We start from the raw sequence: 19,424 nt of genomic DNA on the forward strand, positions 1-19,424 counted from the left end.
GCATATTTGCCCATGTTGATAAGAGTATTAAATACTTTAAGGTACATTTTGCACAGATAAAAAAAACAATTAACCGTGATTAATCATGGAACAATCATGCAATTAATTAAATATAATATTGACAGCTCTAATAAATACACCATGATGTAAGATTAGACCACCACCAACTCTACCACCCACTGTGAATGAACATAACTTATTATGTGTGAATATTATAATACTCTGTCATTTGGGGATGCTGGTTATTAACACAGAGGGGACCCCAGCTCCGTCCCAGCAGTGAACAGTGAAATTGGCTGTGTGACCAGTAGGGAGAGACAGTGAGATGGGCGGTTTATATAGACTAGTGGCTGGCTGGGGCTCCTTTTTGTGTGTTTGTGTCGGACTGGATGGGAGGGAGCAGCAGCCTCAGTACCAGGCACTGCTCTCCCTCAGTATACTGACTGGATAGACACACACAGAGAGAGAGAGAGAGAAGAGGAGGAGGCTGCTACATGCTGCCACCACCACCACCACCACCACCACCGCTCGTGCTCCTGCTCCTGCCTTTGTCGTAGAGGGACCTTTTTTTTTTCCTTGAGCCACACGGATATTCTTTTTTATTTTTCCTTTATTTCTTTTTTTTTTTTTTACACGGATTCCGAAGAGAAGGGGGAAATTTACGGGCGTACCAATGTACTCACTACACGAGGGCAGCCGTCTGTTTCTGCTGGCGGTCTTGGCAGGACTGCAGGTAATGTGATTTCTAAAAAAAGGAGGAGAGCGGAGTTATACACCGGACACTTTAGCTGCTTGTTGTTCGGTTGGAGATGCTGTTCGGTTGAGTTACGAGCCACAGTCCGTCGAGCTGCTAGCCAGCTTTCCTTCCAACAGGCACTTTACATATAGCACCCAAAAACATACACGATAAAGTAGGTCCAGCAGCACGGTTCTTTCCATTGTAGGTATGGCATCACGAGGTTCTGTTAAACTACAACACGCGCATTTTACATTTTTTTTTTTTTTTTTTTATAGAGTTCACATTTCCAATGACGTAGTCTGAATTAAAGAGTTCATATTTAGCTGAATATTTTTTTTTTTTTTTTAATTTTCTTTTCTGGGAAGTTGTTGGATGATGATTCAGGCCCACATTAACCTAGTTCTCACATGGTTATATTTAGTTATATATAGTATGTAGATTGCTGCAGCGTGTCCCTGTCCCTTAATTGCTTCTGTTAAATAAAAAGCCCTCATGAGCAACAATGAAAAGTAGCCTTTAAATAATAATAATGTATAGCTTAACTATGTGTAGCACAAGTGATGGGTTGCTTTTGAATCCTAAGGAAGGAACCTCAGTGTTTTGTTTTTTGGGAATAATTTTCTTTTCTTCACTATGTGGCCACTTTGTTCAAACTGTGTCCCCTTGAGCAACAGCTAAACAGTGAAATATAATACAGTTTTTGGCAGCTGAAATAAGTTGTAAAGGATTATTTGGCTGGTCTGTGTTAATATCCAGAAATGTACATCCTTGTTGTAATGTACTAGACTCCCAGCTCTGCTCCCTCCTCCTCCTCCTCCTCCTCCTCCTCTTCTCTCTGCAAAGCATTTTCCATTTAAATTCCTCTGATTAAAAATGGCAAGTGGCACGGATACCCACAATGCTCTTTTTCAGCAGGACTCCTCTCGTTTTACATTCTTCCTTTTGGAGAGACTAGTGCATGCAAAGAAATAGAGCCAGGCCCTCTTGTTCCTATATAGGAGCTGAATCAATGCTGAGGGTTGTGTGATGTATATTTTGGACATCAGTTATGCTCTGCTGGTGGTTTCTTTCTGTTAGTGATTTCTTTCTTTTATGCTTTTACGGGAAACACCAGCCCACCAGTGATGCACACTTTTTCTTTTGCTCTGCAACATCCCCCTATTATTCCCCTGAATCTTTTGTGTTGACACCCTATAAGCAGAGTCTTTTTTTTTGAAAACTAGGCACTATATTGATCACGCCGCCTTGCATTCTCCTTAGACGTCTTGTTATTTCTTGTTTATTCAGACATTTACACGAACATGTTTATTCCCAGTGGGTCGTTAGCTTTTGCCTTTTTATGGCTTTGTTCCTGTCCTTCAAAGTGGAGTGTTTGTCCAGAGTAGTGTGCTGGTCAGAGTGGCCGACTGGTCATAACCCTCCCCTGTGCCTGGGCCCCTCCAGGGGTACAAATGGAGCTTGTTCTTGCCTAGCCATGCTTTTTGGCTAATGCTTAACCCTTTTGGCCTCATTATCCTAATTGCGGTCCCCCTGCTATAAAAACAACAGATGCTTTTGTACAACTGTGGGGACTTGAGAAACGTGACCAAGAGGGCTTTTTGGAGTGCATTTTTTTGAAGGTTGATTTATGACTCATTGTCTCCCCCCCCCCTACCATTACAGATTGCAGCAGAGGGCAGGGGCACCCCGCCATGCAGACCAGGCTTCTCTGAAGATGTATACAAGGTTGTGGTGCCAGATATCACAGAGCAAGGACATCCCCTTTTCAACGGTGAGTGCTGAAATATTCCGTGCTGGATGCTTGTTATGTCTATGTTTGTTTGAGTGTGTGTGCGTGCGTGCGTGCCTCCATGTGTTACATTTCGGGGAGGATCAGAACAAGCCTGACATATTTAAACAATTAGTTTCGGTGTAGCCGTGTTGTACTGCGAGTCGTGTAGTTTGCCTTGTAAAACCAGCTCAAATGTGGTTCAACTTAACTATATAGCTCCTGTCAATTCTGCTTACATGCTGTTTTTTTCCTTTGGCAGCAGACGCAGATTGTTACTGAAATGCTAGATCGTACATTGTGGCTAAACAGGTTGTGCTTTTGCGATTTGCATTTCGTCGAGACGAGTATTAATTGCTGGCTTTGTCGTTAGACGTAGGAAAAGTTTGTTGATTGCACTGGGGGCTTGTTGCGATGAATAAAAACTCGATTACACACAGATTTGAATACAACATTAATCAAGCAAATAACCTAGCTTTTAAGAATCCTATACATTGTGCTGGTGCATTGGATTATTCCCATTACCATATGCCATTATGTTGCATTCGCCTTGTGCTAATTTAACATCACTGCAGTACAGATTTAAAGTAGTATTTCTGTCTATTTCTTTAAACACTTTTATGCCTAAAGGCTCCTGCCGGAATCATATGGTCATGTATCCGTAGCCCACTCAATGGCAGCAATAACAGCGATTTAATTATCTTTCAAAATGTTTGTTACAGCGCTAGTCTTTCTGTGGGAAAACCCAGATGTAGTAGGTTTATATAATATATATAACCTGGTGCAAACAAGAAAGTGAAAAATAATGTTTTTTTCGCAGTAGCCCATTACGTTGCAGCGAGCATGACCAATACTCCCTCTTTGGAATTTAATATTGGCAAAATGAGGATGCAGCTAGCATGAAAGAGTACGCAGGCGGCCTACAGACGGCAATAAAAACTGGAATATATCACCAGTGTGCTATTAGAGAGGTTAGAGCCTTGAGGTCATTTGGACCAGAAAACATTCTCGCTTGTGTTGGATTTCACAGTGTGTGCCTAAAACTTGCACGCTGCCGTTGGTGTGAGTCAGATAGGTGGTGGAGGTGGGTGGGGGGGATGGGGGGGAGCAATGACGAGAGAAGAAAGGAGAGAAGGGAAGAGAGTGCTTACTATGGGTGGGTACAGCTTTCACTGGGCTTTACCTTGTGCACAAGTTTCCGTTTGATCCTGCAGGTGATGGATTTCCCTCTGTTGGCTTGTGGATGAGCCGTGACCTGGGGTAATCAGGTTCCCCTTTTGTCTGCCCCCCACCTCCCCACACACACACACACACACACACTACCCCCTCGTCTCTTTTCTCTACCCTCCCATCCCCCAGCGAGTTGTTGCTCTGTGGAGGTTTCCTTGACAGAGAGGCCAGGGCACTCCTGTGTCATTGTAATGCAGCGGGGCTCAGCAGCGTGGGATGATGTTAATGAAACTGCATTCTCTAATGAAAAGCTCCTGTGGCATGTTTTGAAAGACAAAGCCCCCACAGTGTGGAGACCATGCCCAAAGTTTTTCAACTTCGCTTTCGCCATGCTGGTTTGGGATATTGTTTTTGACCAGGAGCTGAGGTTTTTTTTCCATATTGATGCTTCTATAGCCGCATGTAGCGGGCTAATGCTCTAGGTTTCCTTGCATTTCATTAACTTTGTCAATTGTGCCCTGAAAGGCTTTAGATAATGAGTAGAAAGGCATTGAGTAAATCTGGTTGGAGTCAATTATTAACCATACCTGAACTTAGAGACCCCACGATACGATATTAACACAATATGTTCTTATTGCAATTTTAAACATTTTACGATATGCTGAGTATTGCGATAAGATATATTGCAATTTATTACCTTTTTTCAACAGCAAATTATGCAGTTTGTCAACATCTGTTTTATCTTATAAGATACAGTTCTCGCTCTGTTCATCTCAGAGTTTTCATTAAAACATCTTGAGGTCAGAGGTCAAGGGACTCCATTGGAAATGGCCATGCCAGTTTTTCCTCTCCAAAGGTTGGTACCAATTGTTTCAGTAGGTTTTCTAGTTTCATATGATACCAACATCTTCACTCTAGCTTCAAGATCGAGCCCGCAACAACGTCTGAACGACAGAATAGCGCTCGGATTGTTAAGAGGTTGACAGTTTATATAATAAAAGATTGATACTTGACATCTGTGTATCGATACAAAATTGCCACGCAAAATATTGCGCTACTATGCTGTATACATTTTTTTCCCCCACCCCTAGAACCTAGGCTTTGTGATGTTATAAATAACCAGCTAATTCCAGTACGTAGAAAAACAATGTTCTTATTGGTTGGTAATTTAGTTGAAATAGGACCTGCTTGCATATCTGTGTAACACTATCTGTACATTGAGTAAGGTGTCAGTAATGTGAATCCTTGGCTCGTATTGTATTGCTTTTGACCCCAGTATATGCATGAGATGCAGCAGGGGTGAGTTGTTAGATATCTTTGTCCCATCTAATTGCAGTCTTTCCTTTTGTTATTGATCAAGAGAATACACATCCTGCGGTGTGTAAAACCTGGAAATGGGGGTCTATTCACACGTAAAACAGCTGACATTGTATGTGCTAAATGAGAGACATCCTGTGGATTTGATGATGGCAATTGTGGCCAACCAGTTAACATAGCTATCTGGTTTAGTAAGATTTAATCACATTCCCCAGGGGGGTAAACTCGACTTTATAGACTCTATAACTGTTAGTTGGCCGAGTGACGCCCCGCTTATTCTCAATAGATTTTTTTAAAATGCATTTCTTAAAAGTTGTTTGGCAGAGCAGCACAGAGAAAAGCCACGAAGGACAATTAGTCTTTTATGAGAACTCCTCACAGATGATCCATTAAAGGGAGGTTACGCTCATTGTTTGCAGATGCAAAACCACGTCAGGATTAGGGGATTACCCACTGTCTACCCTCTGGGGCTCGTATGACCTTGCTTTTAAGTTTGGAATATTTGCTCTGGCCTGATACTGAGTGGAGGGAAACGACCAAACATGGTTATTTATTATCAGACAATCATACAAAGCAGCTAACGTCTTTAAACATTGGGGCCTCTTATCTTGTTTGGTCGCTTGATAAAGTGACTTGTTTTACTAAATTGCATTTAATTTCAGGTAGGCTGCAGCCGCGGGTGGTTCGCCTCTGGGTGTCTAATGGAATTCTAGTGGCTTTGGAGGGCTGACACACATTGCACAGTTTTTTTTTTTTTCTGCAGATGAGGCCTTTAGAGCGGGGTTGCAAAGTGAGTCAGTCGGAGCATTATTCAGCAGAGGTTTCCCTCCCTAAAAAGTGGGTTAATGAAAAGCCCAAAAGCCTAATTGAGCTTAATAAACTCTCTTATGCTGCTGTTCTGCCATCCCTACCCCCAACCATGCATTCTGCTTTCATTTTTCTCTCCTCCACCCCAACAGCCCTGTGTTTTGCTTCTTTTTATGACAATTATGGGAGCTCTGGAGATGAAAGAGAAGTACGTCTATAGTCTGCTTTAGCCTCGGTTCAAGTGCTTTAAATGTGAGCGTGTCAAGAGTGTCCAGGGAACCGGCTCCACAGATGAATGGGGGGGTATTTACAGTTGACCAGTTTAATATGTGATTGAAACAATTAGTGTCAACGTCAGCAATGAGAACATGAACTGGAAAGGGCTCTTGGGCTACATATATCTCAGATTTTTCAGTTAATCTATCATTAGGTATAATTACCACTCGTTGCTGTGTTTGTCTAAGGCAAACCTTTTAAACAAACCAAATTTCACTCTTTTGACAAGAAAAACATGGTATTCTTGAAATGTTACACCGACTGAACCCATTTTTTTTTTTATGTTGTTCTGGTTCTCTGCGCTCTGTTGAGATTCTGATGGCCCCGGGTACAGCTGGGGCCACTCAGATGTGTTTAAGGGGCCCCAGTGTTTGGTGAGACGTGACCCTGCTCGACCCTCTCCTGTAAACTAGGTTGAGTGCTCAGCAACGCACTCAAACCTTTTTCCTGCTCTCAGATTTGGGATGAGGCTGGTGGGGGTTTCCTGGTGAGGTATAGATGAATTAAAGACCAGCCGAAGAGGTCCTGACCCGTCACCAGGGAGGCACCCTTACCTCGTGTCTTTCTAACCTACAAGGTAGATCGTTCATCACTTGGAGAAACGGACAGGCAAATAAAAAAAAAAAATGGTTTTCAGTAGGGCTGGGACGTTACACCTATCTCCTGATTCGATACTATCACGATACTTGGGTGCTGATTCAATATGTATTACGATTTTTAAATATTGAGATTCTACAAGTATTGCGATTCAATATTACGATTTATTGTTATAACTTTTTTAACACTAGACCATGGGAAAAAGTTGAATCATACATTTCTAGGGACTTTTACTTTGGAAAATATCTAAACTAATACAGTCAGATTTTTTTGATTTTCAGCATGTATGTAGTCAGAGATGTCCTGACGTCAAATATATCAGTCATTGTCAGGCATTATTACATTTTTTCCAGCAATCCAAAAATCAAAGATTAAAAACATTTCCCCTCACAAATTAGTGGTATTTTCTTTTTAATTTATAAGGGACATGTAACATGTTTTATACTTCTGGTGAATATAATCCAATCAATCTTATTTACATATATGTATTTTGTATATAGAGTTCCCTTTATTAAGACTTTATTCTGAAAACCGGATGTAGTCACATGTGTATACTTCCGCTAACTTTGCAAGTCCGTCGCTAGCTCTCCCGTTAGCTCCGTTCTCTTTATACATCCATCGGGGCCGTTTGAATGCATTTAACATAAATGTCAGTATATGGGTGCTCTACAGTTGACAGCTGGCTTGATCGCACATAAATACAATACGATAACGTTAACTGTCCATGACAGAGTTAGCATGCAGCTTTAGCCATGATGTCTGGCTCTGCTTTTCCTGCAATGTGTGAAACCCAAAGTGTTTCCATACTTGACTGAATGTGTAGTGTTTACCACGTTGGATTTAAAATGTGAGGGTGCAGGTCGTATCCACGTGGAACCTCCGCCGTTTTCGGGAAAAAAATATATATAGGTGAATCAATTTCTTTCCCCTAGTTTTCAGGCAATCTGCATAGCAATTTTGATAGTAGTTTTCGTCCAACAGCATATTGGACAGTAAATCACTATTATGGCCCTTGTTGTATGGACCAAAGACTTTAAGAGACTCTCTGGAACATTTCAGAATTTCAATTTGTATATAGCGCCGTTGTTTATTGAAATATTCAGTCTAAGGTTGATGACTTTGAGGAATAGCCTGGAATAGAGTATCTGCTGAAGCCCAGTGTCAGAAAAAAAGCACTGTCTGCCAATGAGATCTTTGTGTTTGAGGTGGATGAGGTCTGCATTGATGTCTGTGCTAACCCTGAATAATTCAATAGTCAAACATGACTTTCTTAATATTCAAATCCCTGTTCAAGATGAGATCCATGAGCGCAGAAGAGCCGTCATAAAGCAGATGAGAAAAATGGTGTGAAGCTCTTCCTTTTTAATCGTACAGTGGCTGCTGCATGTTTCACATATTCTCTTTGTCAATGTGGGACATCAAGAGCAGCCCCATCATTCTCCCTTTTTTGGTAGGGTTCAAAATCCAACTCCTCTATTTTTATTAGCTAAGGCAGCAGTTTCAGTGTAAGTTTGTAAGAGCAGTGCATCGCCCCCCCGCCCCCTCCATCGTTTTTTTTTTTTTTCATGAAGTGAATCAATGAATCCAGGGTCTTTGTTTGCAGGGATCAATATGTTGTAATGAAGGCTGTGCTCCAATTCCCAGCTAAAGCATCACTGGCGGGTTGAAGTTGAATTTGTTTTATTCTTTATTGTTATCAGCCTGCATAACTTTATTTTCATCTCCCGTCACTGTGTCTTTTCTTTTTTTCTTTCCTGGGAGCGCCATGGCCTAGATAACCGCCACATATTGTGACGGCAGATTGAATCTTGGCAGTGCGTGGTTTTTGGGAAGTAACCTTTGATGCAGTTTGCCTCCAGTATAACAAGGAAGCAGAGTTGGTCGAGTGCTAGTGTTAGGGCCACCGCAACCATTTGTCAGACGATCGCAGCTCTGTTGCAGTCCTAAGGCCATGTCGTAAAAAAATTAAACGATAATGTTAGCGTATTAAAACAAGCGCACCCATCTGTGGCTAATTTGTGGGTGTGCTTTCTGAGCCTGAGACGTATTTTATTGATGTCTGACCTTTTTAGGCTCTGAGTTCTTAACTAAACCAAACGGTAGTCTGAAAATAATCCCTCCATATTTGTAGGCAGACAGGTACTTGAGCAATGCCTGAATGTAGATAAAGTAGGACTGACATTATCCTGATGGCTTCTCATCACCTCCGTTCATGTCGCTCTTATCGGCTACAGGCCCTGCCCTCTGCTATTGGCACCTAACAGTGTGTGGCTCTGATATTGGGCAGTAGTTGAGGTGTCCCTCTCTGATGCCTGTGTGAATGTGTGAGGGGGGTTGTCCTTGGCATATAATTAGCTTGTTCAACCCAGACGGCTCTCGGTGGTGGTGCTGAAGGGCAGCTTCTGGTAACAGAGACTTCCATAACTAGCTGTTGGTAAAGGTTAATTAACCCAGACTGCCTCTATCAACACAATTTGACGGAAAATCCGCAGGCAGACCCCGCAGTATAGTATAACCTGACTGTGACTAGTTAAATGTAGATGGTCATTTATTTTTCAGAAGGTTGCATGTAACTAGATTTGCCAAATTTGAAAATGTCAGTCTGTCATGATCCACAGGGACACATTTTGAAAAGCAGAGCTTTCACTGTATTGCTCCTTCACACTGCAGTCATGTGAAGGTTAGAGGGCTTTTATAGGTTATTTGGTTCTAGATCACACCTGGGCCCCTCCGCCCGTGATGCTGTATTGGCTAAGGTTTTTCAAATTGATGTATGTGCTTCCATCTAAAAGACTGTCAAAAGAGAAAAGATTTATTTATCAGTCTAAAACAATCCGTTCCTGTTTGCAGTTTGGTCGTGACATGAGAGGGAGCTGGAATCATTCGTAATGGGGTTTTGTGTAGCTGGCACTCTGTTTTATTTAATGTGAAGAACACCCAGGAAGTGCATGAGATGACCCCACTATGTAATGAGGCCGTGTATAAATAGCCGTATTGACCTGACTTTCTGCATATGCCTCCTTATAACTAGGCTAGTGTTATTTTTTTTTTTTTACAAATGCTAGAACAAGTGTGGAAAAAAGTAAAATGCCAGCTTGCACCCTAGAAGATAATACATCAGCACTATGGAGTGAATTGTTTACTTTACTTGGGACTGATTTGTGGATTTCACTGCCATTTCTCTTCTGTGGGACGGCCCTTTTTAGGCTGGTAGAGCAAACAGCTCCATATCTCTTTCACAGATCCTGTCTCTACAAAGAAATCTCTGTTTGTGGTGTTGCCCCAGCTGTTTATTGTGCAATACCCCCGTTCGATTTTGCCCAGTTTCTCTCTCTTGCCGTGCTTGTTTTTCTCATTATGTGCAGCTACATGAGAGTGTAGAGAGCCTTGGCCACTCCCAGTCCCCACTACTTTCCCTCTCTCGTTAAATCTTTTGTTCTTAAGGCAATACGTTTAGCTTCAGCTTTGTTGCTTTTTAGACAAGAACGCATTCACTGGCTGCCCAGATGTAAATCCAACTGAATTGAACCACAGACAACAGGCAGACAAGTCTTTTTGTGCAGGGTCAAACCGGGAAGCTAATACTCAAATGAATATATTAATGAGTTGGAGCGAACGCAGAAAATAGAAACAGAACTAGCCTTGTGTTTAGCCTTTTTTTTTCTGTATGCGAGTGACACACATACCGTATAGCTCACATTTTTTCAAACCTCATGCTGTGCTCAAGAGGCTACATGAATCGGCGCACTATTATTCCTCCGCCAACAAAAGAGAAATTTGAAGCAGGGACACGTTAATTGACCCAGATACTGTAACCATGTTCACAAAAGCCAATATCCTGCCTGGAGGAGAGACGTCTACCTCCTGCGGGCCACGCCAACTATTGTGTTCCGGCGGGGGCTTCAATTTCAACGCACCAGCGCCTCTTTGGACACTGGCCTCCGATGAGTCGCTAGGTCATATCTCGTGACATTGTCCATGCATCCTGCTTTTTATCCAGCCTCCTATCACCTACTTCCCTTCCCTTCCCCCCCTGCCACACATGAGCTTTAAGATGGAAGAGCTCCCTTGGCGCTATACAATGATTGATGGGACTTAATTGAGTAATGCAAGGACAGTACTGCAGCATTTAGTCCTTTATTCTACAACTGAGTTTGTCTCTTGGAGTGCCCTTGGTTGCTTCATTGCTTCAGTCATGAATGTGATGTGCCATTTTAGTGGTGTTGGTAATATTTTTTGATAGATGCCCTGACATACCGGGATCGGCCGTCGGCGAGCGTCTGACGGCCTAGTTTTTTTTGGTGTGTCCCGCAGCGTCGGCTCTCGTCTGCCCGTGTTGGCGTTTTTTCTAGAGGCATTCGTCGCCACTAGTTCTCTGATGTCGTGTTGGTGCGTCTGGGGCTTAACTTGTGCCGTGTGTGTCCGCATCTGTCGAGAGACTGGATATAAATAAGTCCCATTCACTGTTGATCATATCATCCCAGGGACCTGCGGGGTGATGGTTATTTCAATTGTTTTGCTTGTCTTACAAAATAAAGAACATCATTACTTTTATTTACAGTAAATTAATCTTTTAATTTAATCTTGATTGGATTGTTGATTGGGAACACTGCCTTCCATTCCCCCCCCACCCCGTCCCAAACTGTCGGCTCATCAGATAAGCATATGTAGCCCGCCATATTACTTGTCTCAAGTGATCTACTGTTACCAGGCCCTGCTGACACCAGTGTCTGCCATCACCACACAGATATTATGATTGACCTGCAGCAATTTCTAGTCTCCAGTCCATTTGAGCGCACACTATGGCAAGCGAGCAACATATCGCTCTGCGGCCCTGCGTTGTCTGAGTTTATATTATCTCTGCCTCTGTCGATATTTACTGAGGCATTAAAGAGCGTGCAGCATGTCGCCACTTTATTTCCTGTAGCACTGCCTGCTCAGCAGGACAGGGGCTTGAGGGGGGTATATTCTTACTGAAGGGTATAACTGCTGCTACAAGATTAGGGTCTGCTAATTTCTAAAAAACATGTTGAGTCTGACTGAGTCTGCACAAAATGAGGTGGCTTAGACAAAGGCGCGTGGCATAACGGTTTGATTTTGATTCAAATTTCTCGTTGTAAATGACTTCCTGCCTCAAGTTGTGAGCACAATGGACTGAATTGTGGAGATAATACAACGGTTGTATTATCAGTAGAAGAAGGCTGTGTTCATTAATCAAGTCGCACTAAAGATTTCTGAACAGCAAGACTCCATCACAAACCTCCCAACAATTTCAATTTCCTCACTAGTTTCTTGTTTTCTTTGGCTCTCTGCTATTTTATCCCGTGCAGGTAAAATCTCCTTTTGTGAGCTGGGAGGAGCTGTCCATTAGAGCTGCATGATTAATTGTACTAAAATCAATATTTACGTTCAAATCTCATTCGTACATGACAATGATTTTGCTGTGTTTGGATTAGCAGGAGATTGGTTTCATTAAGCCAAACACTCATAATTTCTCCCTAAATTGCAAATTGGGATCAAAATGAGTTTGAAAAAAGGAAACCCGCTGGCGATGGTGAGGAACTCCGATCCAGTTCTGACATAAACGTACAGTATACCAAAATAAGCCTTACATTTTTTTGCTGTTACTTTTAGATTATAAAATGATGATGACATGTCAAAAGCACGTTGCAAGCAAATCATAGTTGCAGCATTGGAAGCTAACACTGCAAATGTGTTCAATATGATGAAGCAATCAAGGCCATAAAAACTACCGGAGAATCTCTGCTGCCTGGAGGATCTAATCTCTTGGTGTTTGGAGGAGAAAAAAGTAGTCTCAACAAAAACTTTCAAGGTAGTACTTTTAGGAGGGTTATTACATTGCATTGCATTACAGTGTACAGGTGTTGCTATATTCTGGTAACTTCTACTACGGGTTTCAACCAAGTTTACCCTTTCCCCATTCCAGAGAGGTATTTGATTCAGTGTTGATATAAAAAAAATTGGGCTTAAAGCTGCAGTTGGTAATTTTGAGAAAATATGATTATAAAAAGTTATTTTTATAAAACTGTCACTATATCCTGACAGTAGTGCACGAAACAGATAATCTGTGAAAAAAATAATTTCCCTCTGTGGTCTCCTGTGCTCCTAATAGTATTTGCGAGATTTCAACGTGCCCAGACCAAAACAACCAATCAGAGCTGAGGAGTCTCTACAGCAGCTGTCAATCACTGCTTGCAAAATTCGATCGAACTTCGATCGAACTTCGATCGAACTTCGATCGAACTTCGATCAAACGGTCAAACTAGGCAGCGCTGATGAAATATTAATCAATATTCTCTTACTTTAATTCATATTTTTCTCCCGAAATGTTTTCAGAAACATAATTTAGTGTACTATTTAGCTGTAAAATGAGAAAGTTTTGACCCGTCCGGTAGGCAGTGCTTGGTTTTGGCTGCCGGATCACAAACTTTCTTATTTTACAGCTAAACAGTACACTACAGGATGTTTCTGAAAACATTTGAGGAGAGAAATAGGCTAACGCTAACACAATATTGATTCATATTTGATCAGCGCTGCCTAGTTTGACAGTTTGATCTGGGTTTGCGAGATTCGCGAGCAGTGATTGACAACGGTGAAATCTTGCAAATGCCACAAGGAGCACAGGAGGACACAGAGGAACATGATTTTTTTTTCAGATTACCCGTCTCATGCACTACTGTCAGGATATAATGAAAGTTTTTAAAAATAATTTTCAAACTTACCAACTGCAGTTTTAATAAACCCTTAACATATGTTTCTGTTTCTGTGAACAGAAATGCCAAAGCCCTGTTTAATGATTTTTGTGTTTTATGTGCTAACACTGTGCACACTGTTCGCTTGGCAACAGTAACACAGGTTTCCAAATGTTAACCAGCATCCCACCTACCTCCCATCTGATTCCACCCGAGTGCGATACACTCAATCTTCTATAGGCCCTGTGTCAGCCCTTCACTCTCGCACTAAGTGTTCTAAGCACTGTGACCTTTGTAGAAGATAAGCTTCCTTCGGCTGACTTGAAGAGTTTGGAATAACGGCCTCAACCATTAATTTATGGCATTGCTAACCATATGAGGGCTATGAGCCAAGGTTATTGACCTTTCACGCCTGTCACTAGTGATAGAGGGAGCCAGAGCCAGCAGGAAAATGAATTGGGCTGATTAAGGAGCTCGCCGTTGAATCAAACCGAGGGGGCAACTTTATTCTCCAGTTTTCTCTTTCATTCAAATCATTACTTTTTTACACTGTTTGACCACTTGTCTTCTGCCAGCATAGAAATTGAGAGCGCATACAGGCAGGAGTTACACTGAATTATAATGCTCCTCTGAATGTGTCCGGGAGAGATCAGGGGTGCAGTGCGTGAAATGCCTGACGGATTAACACTTGGAGCACAAAACGCATTACAGCAGCATATCTTCAACTGAGGTCATTATTATCAGATAAAGGATTTTGTGGACTTAGAATCACTAATCAAAGTGGAGTTGCAAAGGCGATTTTACTAGACGGACGTCACAGTTTTCTTTTTTAATCGCAAATCTTTGTTGTCTTTGTGGGCTTGTGATGTACTTGTACATTTGTAGCTTTAAGACAAAGGAGGAAAGCCGAACGGGCAGAGAAGAATTTGAATAAAATGAAGCATGTAAAGAATGTTGCAGAGGAACAGAGCCACGGACAGAGAGGATTGAGAGCATGTTATTTCAGCCTTGTCCTCCCCTCAGAGCTCCCAGTCTGTAAAACCTGGTGGGAGGCAAGGGAGGCATGCATTTATATTGGATCAACATGCTATGATGTTATTTTTCCAGCTCCACTACTTGTGTTTATAATCATACCCGGTCCCTTATGGGGATCAACTAAAACCATTTTTTATTGACTCTGGAGAAGCTTATCTCGGCCTGACGCATTGTTTGTACATAGGGCCACAATCAGATCCCAGTGGAAATAAGCAATACATAAAAAACAGAGAACTTGTACCGTAAATGTGCTTTAGTTATTAGAGGACGTTCCCCGGTGAGGTCCAACTTTAAGGACATTTTTAATATTGCACATTTGTTCCGTTCATACATATACCTCGGATATTTCAAGTGGGCTGAGCTATAACCTCATTAAGAGAGCAAGAACAGAGACAGAACCACTGATGGTGCTTCAGCCAGCCTCTGTAGTATTCATTTAGAGCAGCTTGTGGAATTTTTCAAGTGTTTGTTTATTTGCAGCGAGATAGCCAGAGGATGAGGTAAAAGGACCAATGCAGGAGAATTTAGTGCGCTTGAGAGTTTGAAAAATGCGATGCGTACTTGTGTGTCGGGTCTACTTATTTGCATGCTGAGGTGGACTACTTATCAGCAAAAAAAAGTTATCTTTGCCCGTGGGTAACAGGGGTACGTATGAGTGGGAGGGCTATTTTGGACCCGAAAAGCTCCATATCGCAAAAAGCTTATACCTCGAGCGGCGGCTGTGGACAAGTGGGTGCCAGCTGATGGGGAAAACATGCACTCAGGGTGTATGATCACACAGCAGCCAAATATGGTTGTCACTCTAAAGCTGAAGTTCACACACAGTTCAGTTACAAAAAGAGGATGACCACCAAATGCTGAAAAAGCAAAGCTTGACAGCTGAATTTGAGTGTGTATATATTTGAACTCCGCATTATGTACTGAAAACCAGAAGTTGGCAACATCACAGTCGGCCTTTTTTTAACACTCTCCTCCTCCTCCTTCCTCTTTGAGGCATGAGTTGCCTTTTTCCATGGAAGATGCGGGCTACTCATGCGATAGAGATGAGGTGTAACATCCTCCCATTTTCAATCCAGACGCTGCCTTTTTCCACTACTGTTGCTCCCATTGTGGGAGACTTTGTGGTCTGGTACCAAATGCTGCACTTTACACTGAGCACATTCCTAAAAGGTACTCAATTTTACAGGAGGAAAAGCACATAAAGTCAGTTTATCACAAACTGATGGATAAAATCACACCTTTTGCCGTTTGAGCAATCAAGCCAAGCTGAGGAAAACAACTTCAGAAAGCTAGAGATGGCGCCATTTCTTGGTCGGTATAAATGTTGCCGTGGTTACGGGTGTTAATAATAGAGTGGTGCATGAATGAGTCCTGAAACCCGGAAATGAGTTAGCATTTTTGATCTTCCAGTTCCCTCGTCTCAAAGTCAATGTTTTTTTTTTAAATGGGTTTTTAGTTAGATGCCTGAAATAAGGTCTGTGGTTAACACAAGCTTAAGAGATGTTAACGTTTTGTTCCACGATATAAAATACGTCAGTAAATACTGCGCTCGTGAATTTTGAATTTTGTGCAAGTATCATAAACGTTTGTTTGCCACAGCGCTTACTTTCTGCAATAATCCAAAGTCCAATGGAAAAATCCCATTGGCTTTTTGTTGAAGGAACCAGGGCGATGCTTACTTCTGGATTGGCCTACAAAAATACGTCATCCCTGCAACACTCTATGGATAACGACACTAATTCTTGCTCTGATGTAGTAAGTCATTTAAAATCCATGAATGTGGTTGCTAGAGCTGTCAATCATAAACTTTCAGGATGAACACCAGGGCTGCACCCCCTGTAGTCCATTAGTCATTTGGGTTTCAGTCAACAACACATTTTCAGGAAAAGATTCAGTTTTTCTGAAGAATGAGCCGTTAGTCATTATTCCTTCCTGGAAACCTTTCAGTTACAGTAATGTTTTTGAAACTTTCCAGTTAAGTTATAAAATAGATTGACTCATTACTAGTAGACAAAGAACTTCCTAAGCCGAGAACAAGAACAGAAAGTAAACCATTCAGGTTGACATGACATTATTACTTGAGTATTTAGTGTTTGTTTAGAGCAACTCCCCCACCCTTAGTGCACACACATACACACACACAGACACACACAGCCTGTCCTTTAAAGGGAATCTTATTGGATAAATAGCAGAAAAACAACTGTGGAGAACCCGTTTGAATGTTTCCCCTCTGTCCTACCAAGAATGTGTTGTCTAGGAGAGCCGAGGTCAAAAGACACAAACACGGCTTTGTTCTGCATTTACCAGGCTTATTCTGTGCAGAGCGTCTACAGTGGGCAACACTGGCACACATTGTTCTTTCATACATCTGTTGAAAGATGGGCTAGCTGATTGGAAGAGAATATTTATTCATGATTTATAATGCTGTAATGTTATTTCTTCCTGACGGACGAGATAGTCACACATTCTTGTCTCGTAAATTGGAATAAGCTGAAGTTGTGCATTTTGGGGTTTTTCGTGGACATAAAAACAATCCAAACAGAAAAAAAAGATTCATGACCCACAGTAGCTACATACTGATGAGATATGTGGCTTGTCAGTAATGGATATTTGATGATACAAGATGGAGTACAATAAAATCCACTTTTGTGTTTGATATTTTAGACTATGGACATGCAAGAATGACTTCAGACTTGAATATTATTCATAGTGTTGACTCCGGGGGACGGCACTAAAGTACAGCTGCGTAAATGACTATCCTGAGCGATAAGGCTGTCAAATCATCCCATTTTGAAGATGATTTGTCCACATTTTTGCACCACTTACAAGTATAATCCGTACAATCTCACAGGAAAAACAGTGTGGCTGTTGTTGCTTTTAATGGCAGACAAGCTAACAACCAGAGCCCTCTCACGCTGAGCACCTTATGAACAGGGCTGTTGCAGGCATTAAAGGCTATGTGTGTTTGTGTGTGTGTGTAGCAGTAGGTGTTGGACCCTGCTGACAGCTGGAACAGCATTCTATGAAACTCTTGGCCACAGCCAATGAAGTGTCTAGCCTCTCCTCAACGTATTCTCTGATCCCCGGCCTTCATTTATTGGTCCGTCTGCAGCAGTGCGCCTGGAAAATGCAATTGCACCAGCATTGATTTGTGTCTGTTTGAAATAAGGTGGTCCAGACAGTGGGCACATGCATAAGTGGGAGTTTTTTACCCCCCTTTTCTCTCTCGTTCTATCTCCAATTCAACCTTGTCTCCCACAACATTACGTTCCCATACATACAACCAAAATATGTTTTGAGGGAAACGTATTTTCTCCCAGAATATGGTCGCAGTTTTAAACTGTTTTAAACACAAGATCAACACTTTAAATGGAAACAAAACAAAATGAAACGCAATGAAAATGCTTAGTTAGGTTCAAGCAACAAAACTACTTGGTTAGGTTTAGTAAATAACATCATGGTTTGGCTTAAAATGACTACGACATTGAAACAAAACAAAACCAAAATGCAACAAAATTACTAACTTAGGTTCAGGCAACAGAACTACTGACAACAAAACATTATGGTTTGGCTTAATACAAAACAAAAACGCAAAAAATGACTGCTGTTCTCACGGGACACGAACACCGGTCTCCTGGGGGAAAGTCTAGTGTTAGTTGGACCCATCCACATGCTTTCCCACCCCGCCAGTAGTGGACTGTCTTGCTTGTTCAACCCGTTATTATTCAATAACGTTTTATTCAACGTATTTTCATTCACGGTCGCTCGATATACTACGTCACCTGCTATGCGCGACGCTCGTTGTACTACGTCACTCGCTGCGGCCATCCGCATACTTACAAAGGTATTTCTGATACATAAAAGACAAACGTAATACGCGACAAAATACGTTTGCTTTCCAAACGTAATTGAGAATGCAGTTTAGTCGTATGGGAACGTCATTTTTAGGTGATGTCCATTTCCCTTCCCTTTCTGTCTCCTCCACCTCCATACTCAGTGTGCCACACAGGCGAGCTGATGGTTCCTTAGCCGCTTATCGTGCCTTCCACCAGACCACCAAGGGGTCTAAGCATGTGTACACAGGCAGCTGTGCACCACTGTTCAACTCCACTCTGTGTGGGATAAGTGGGGATTGGCGTGTACTCTGCCCGTCAGAGCGGGTTTCATCTGCTCAAAAATGCGACAGCTGGGCAGAGCTTTTTTCACTCCTCCCATATGAGAAAGACGGACAGAAATGAGACTTACAGAGACAGGATGAGATGAGGGACATGGAGAGAGAGAGTGGGGTTGCCACAGCTTCCCGACTGCGGCTTGGGGCAAAGCAAATGTTGGCACATGTGTTATGAGTTAGCGCTGACATAACTGTTTTTAAGAGTGGCCTAACACTTTAAAGATGTGCGGCTGGCTCCTTTACTTTCTTTCTTTATGCTGTAAACACTGAGCAGTAATGGGAGGAAGGGCATAAGAAGAGTAATTTATGTGCGGAGAAGCCTGAGATGAGCCCTCCCTCCGGGATTAATGGGAGTCTCTGTTCACAGGAAATATGAAAGGCCCTTTGTTGGTAAAGGGCTTGCTGCTGCCAGCAAATAACTACCCCCCGACATATCGAAAGTCCCCCCAACCTCTAAATTCATTGCCTCCTCTGCTGCTCATCCTTCACCCCCCTTTTTTTTTTCTATAAGCCTATGTGTTTTCTGTCAAAGTCGCTCATTTATGATTCTACGCTGGGCCTGCTGTACAGAAGCCCAGGAGACACTAGCTCACGTTGTTAGTATTCACTGTCACTTCTAGAGTTCCGGCCATTGGGTGAGCAGAAGGAAGAGTGGGTGAAATAGTGCTGTACAGGTGGTGATTCATACTTTCACCATGTTCAGTCTTTTCCTCTCTCCTGTTTTCTGTCTGATGTGTTTAATTCCAAGACTCGCTATTATCATATCAGGCAGGGGAATAACTTAGCTTGCTGTGGTTAATGTGTGGCCAGTGGGCTGTGCTGGTGGTGACG

General features: G+C 42.2%; 1 protein-coding gene across 1 annotated transcript in view; it reads left to right on the forward strand.

Annotated features, from left to right (window-relative positions):
- The first annotated feature begins 357 nt into the window (after positions 1-357).
- The window catches only part of cdh2 (cadherin 2, type 1, N-cadherin (neuronal)), a 72,442-nt gene continuing 53,375 nt past the window's right edge, over positions 358-19,424 (forward strand). Inside the window, exons 1-2 of the mRNA XM_037787142.1 lie at positions 358-733; positions 2,402-2,510. Coding sequence (XP_037643070.1) covers positions 674-733; positions 2,402-2,510 — 169 coding nt within the window. The 5' untranslated portion in view covers positions 358-673. The remainder of the gene's footprint in view (positions 734-2,401; positions 2,511-19,424) is intronic.

The sequence above is a fragment of the Sebastes umbrosus genome, chromosome 12 (genome assembly GCF_015220745.1).
Source record: "Sebastes umbrosus isolate fSebUmb1 chromosome 12, fSebUmb1.pri, whole genome shotgun sequence".
NCBI lineage: Eukaryota > Metazoa > Chordata > Actinopteri > Perciformes > Sebastidae > Sebastes > Sebastes umbrosus.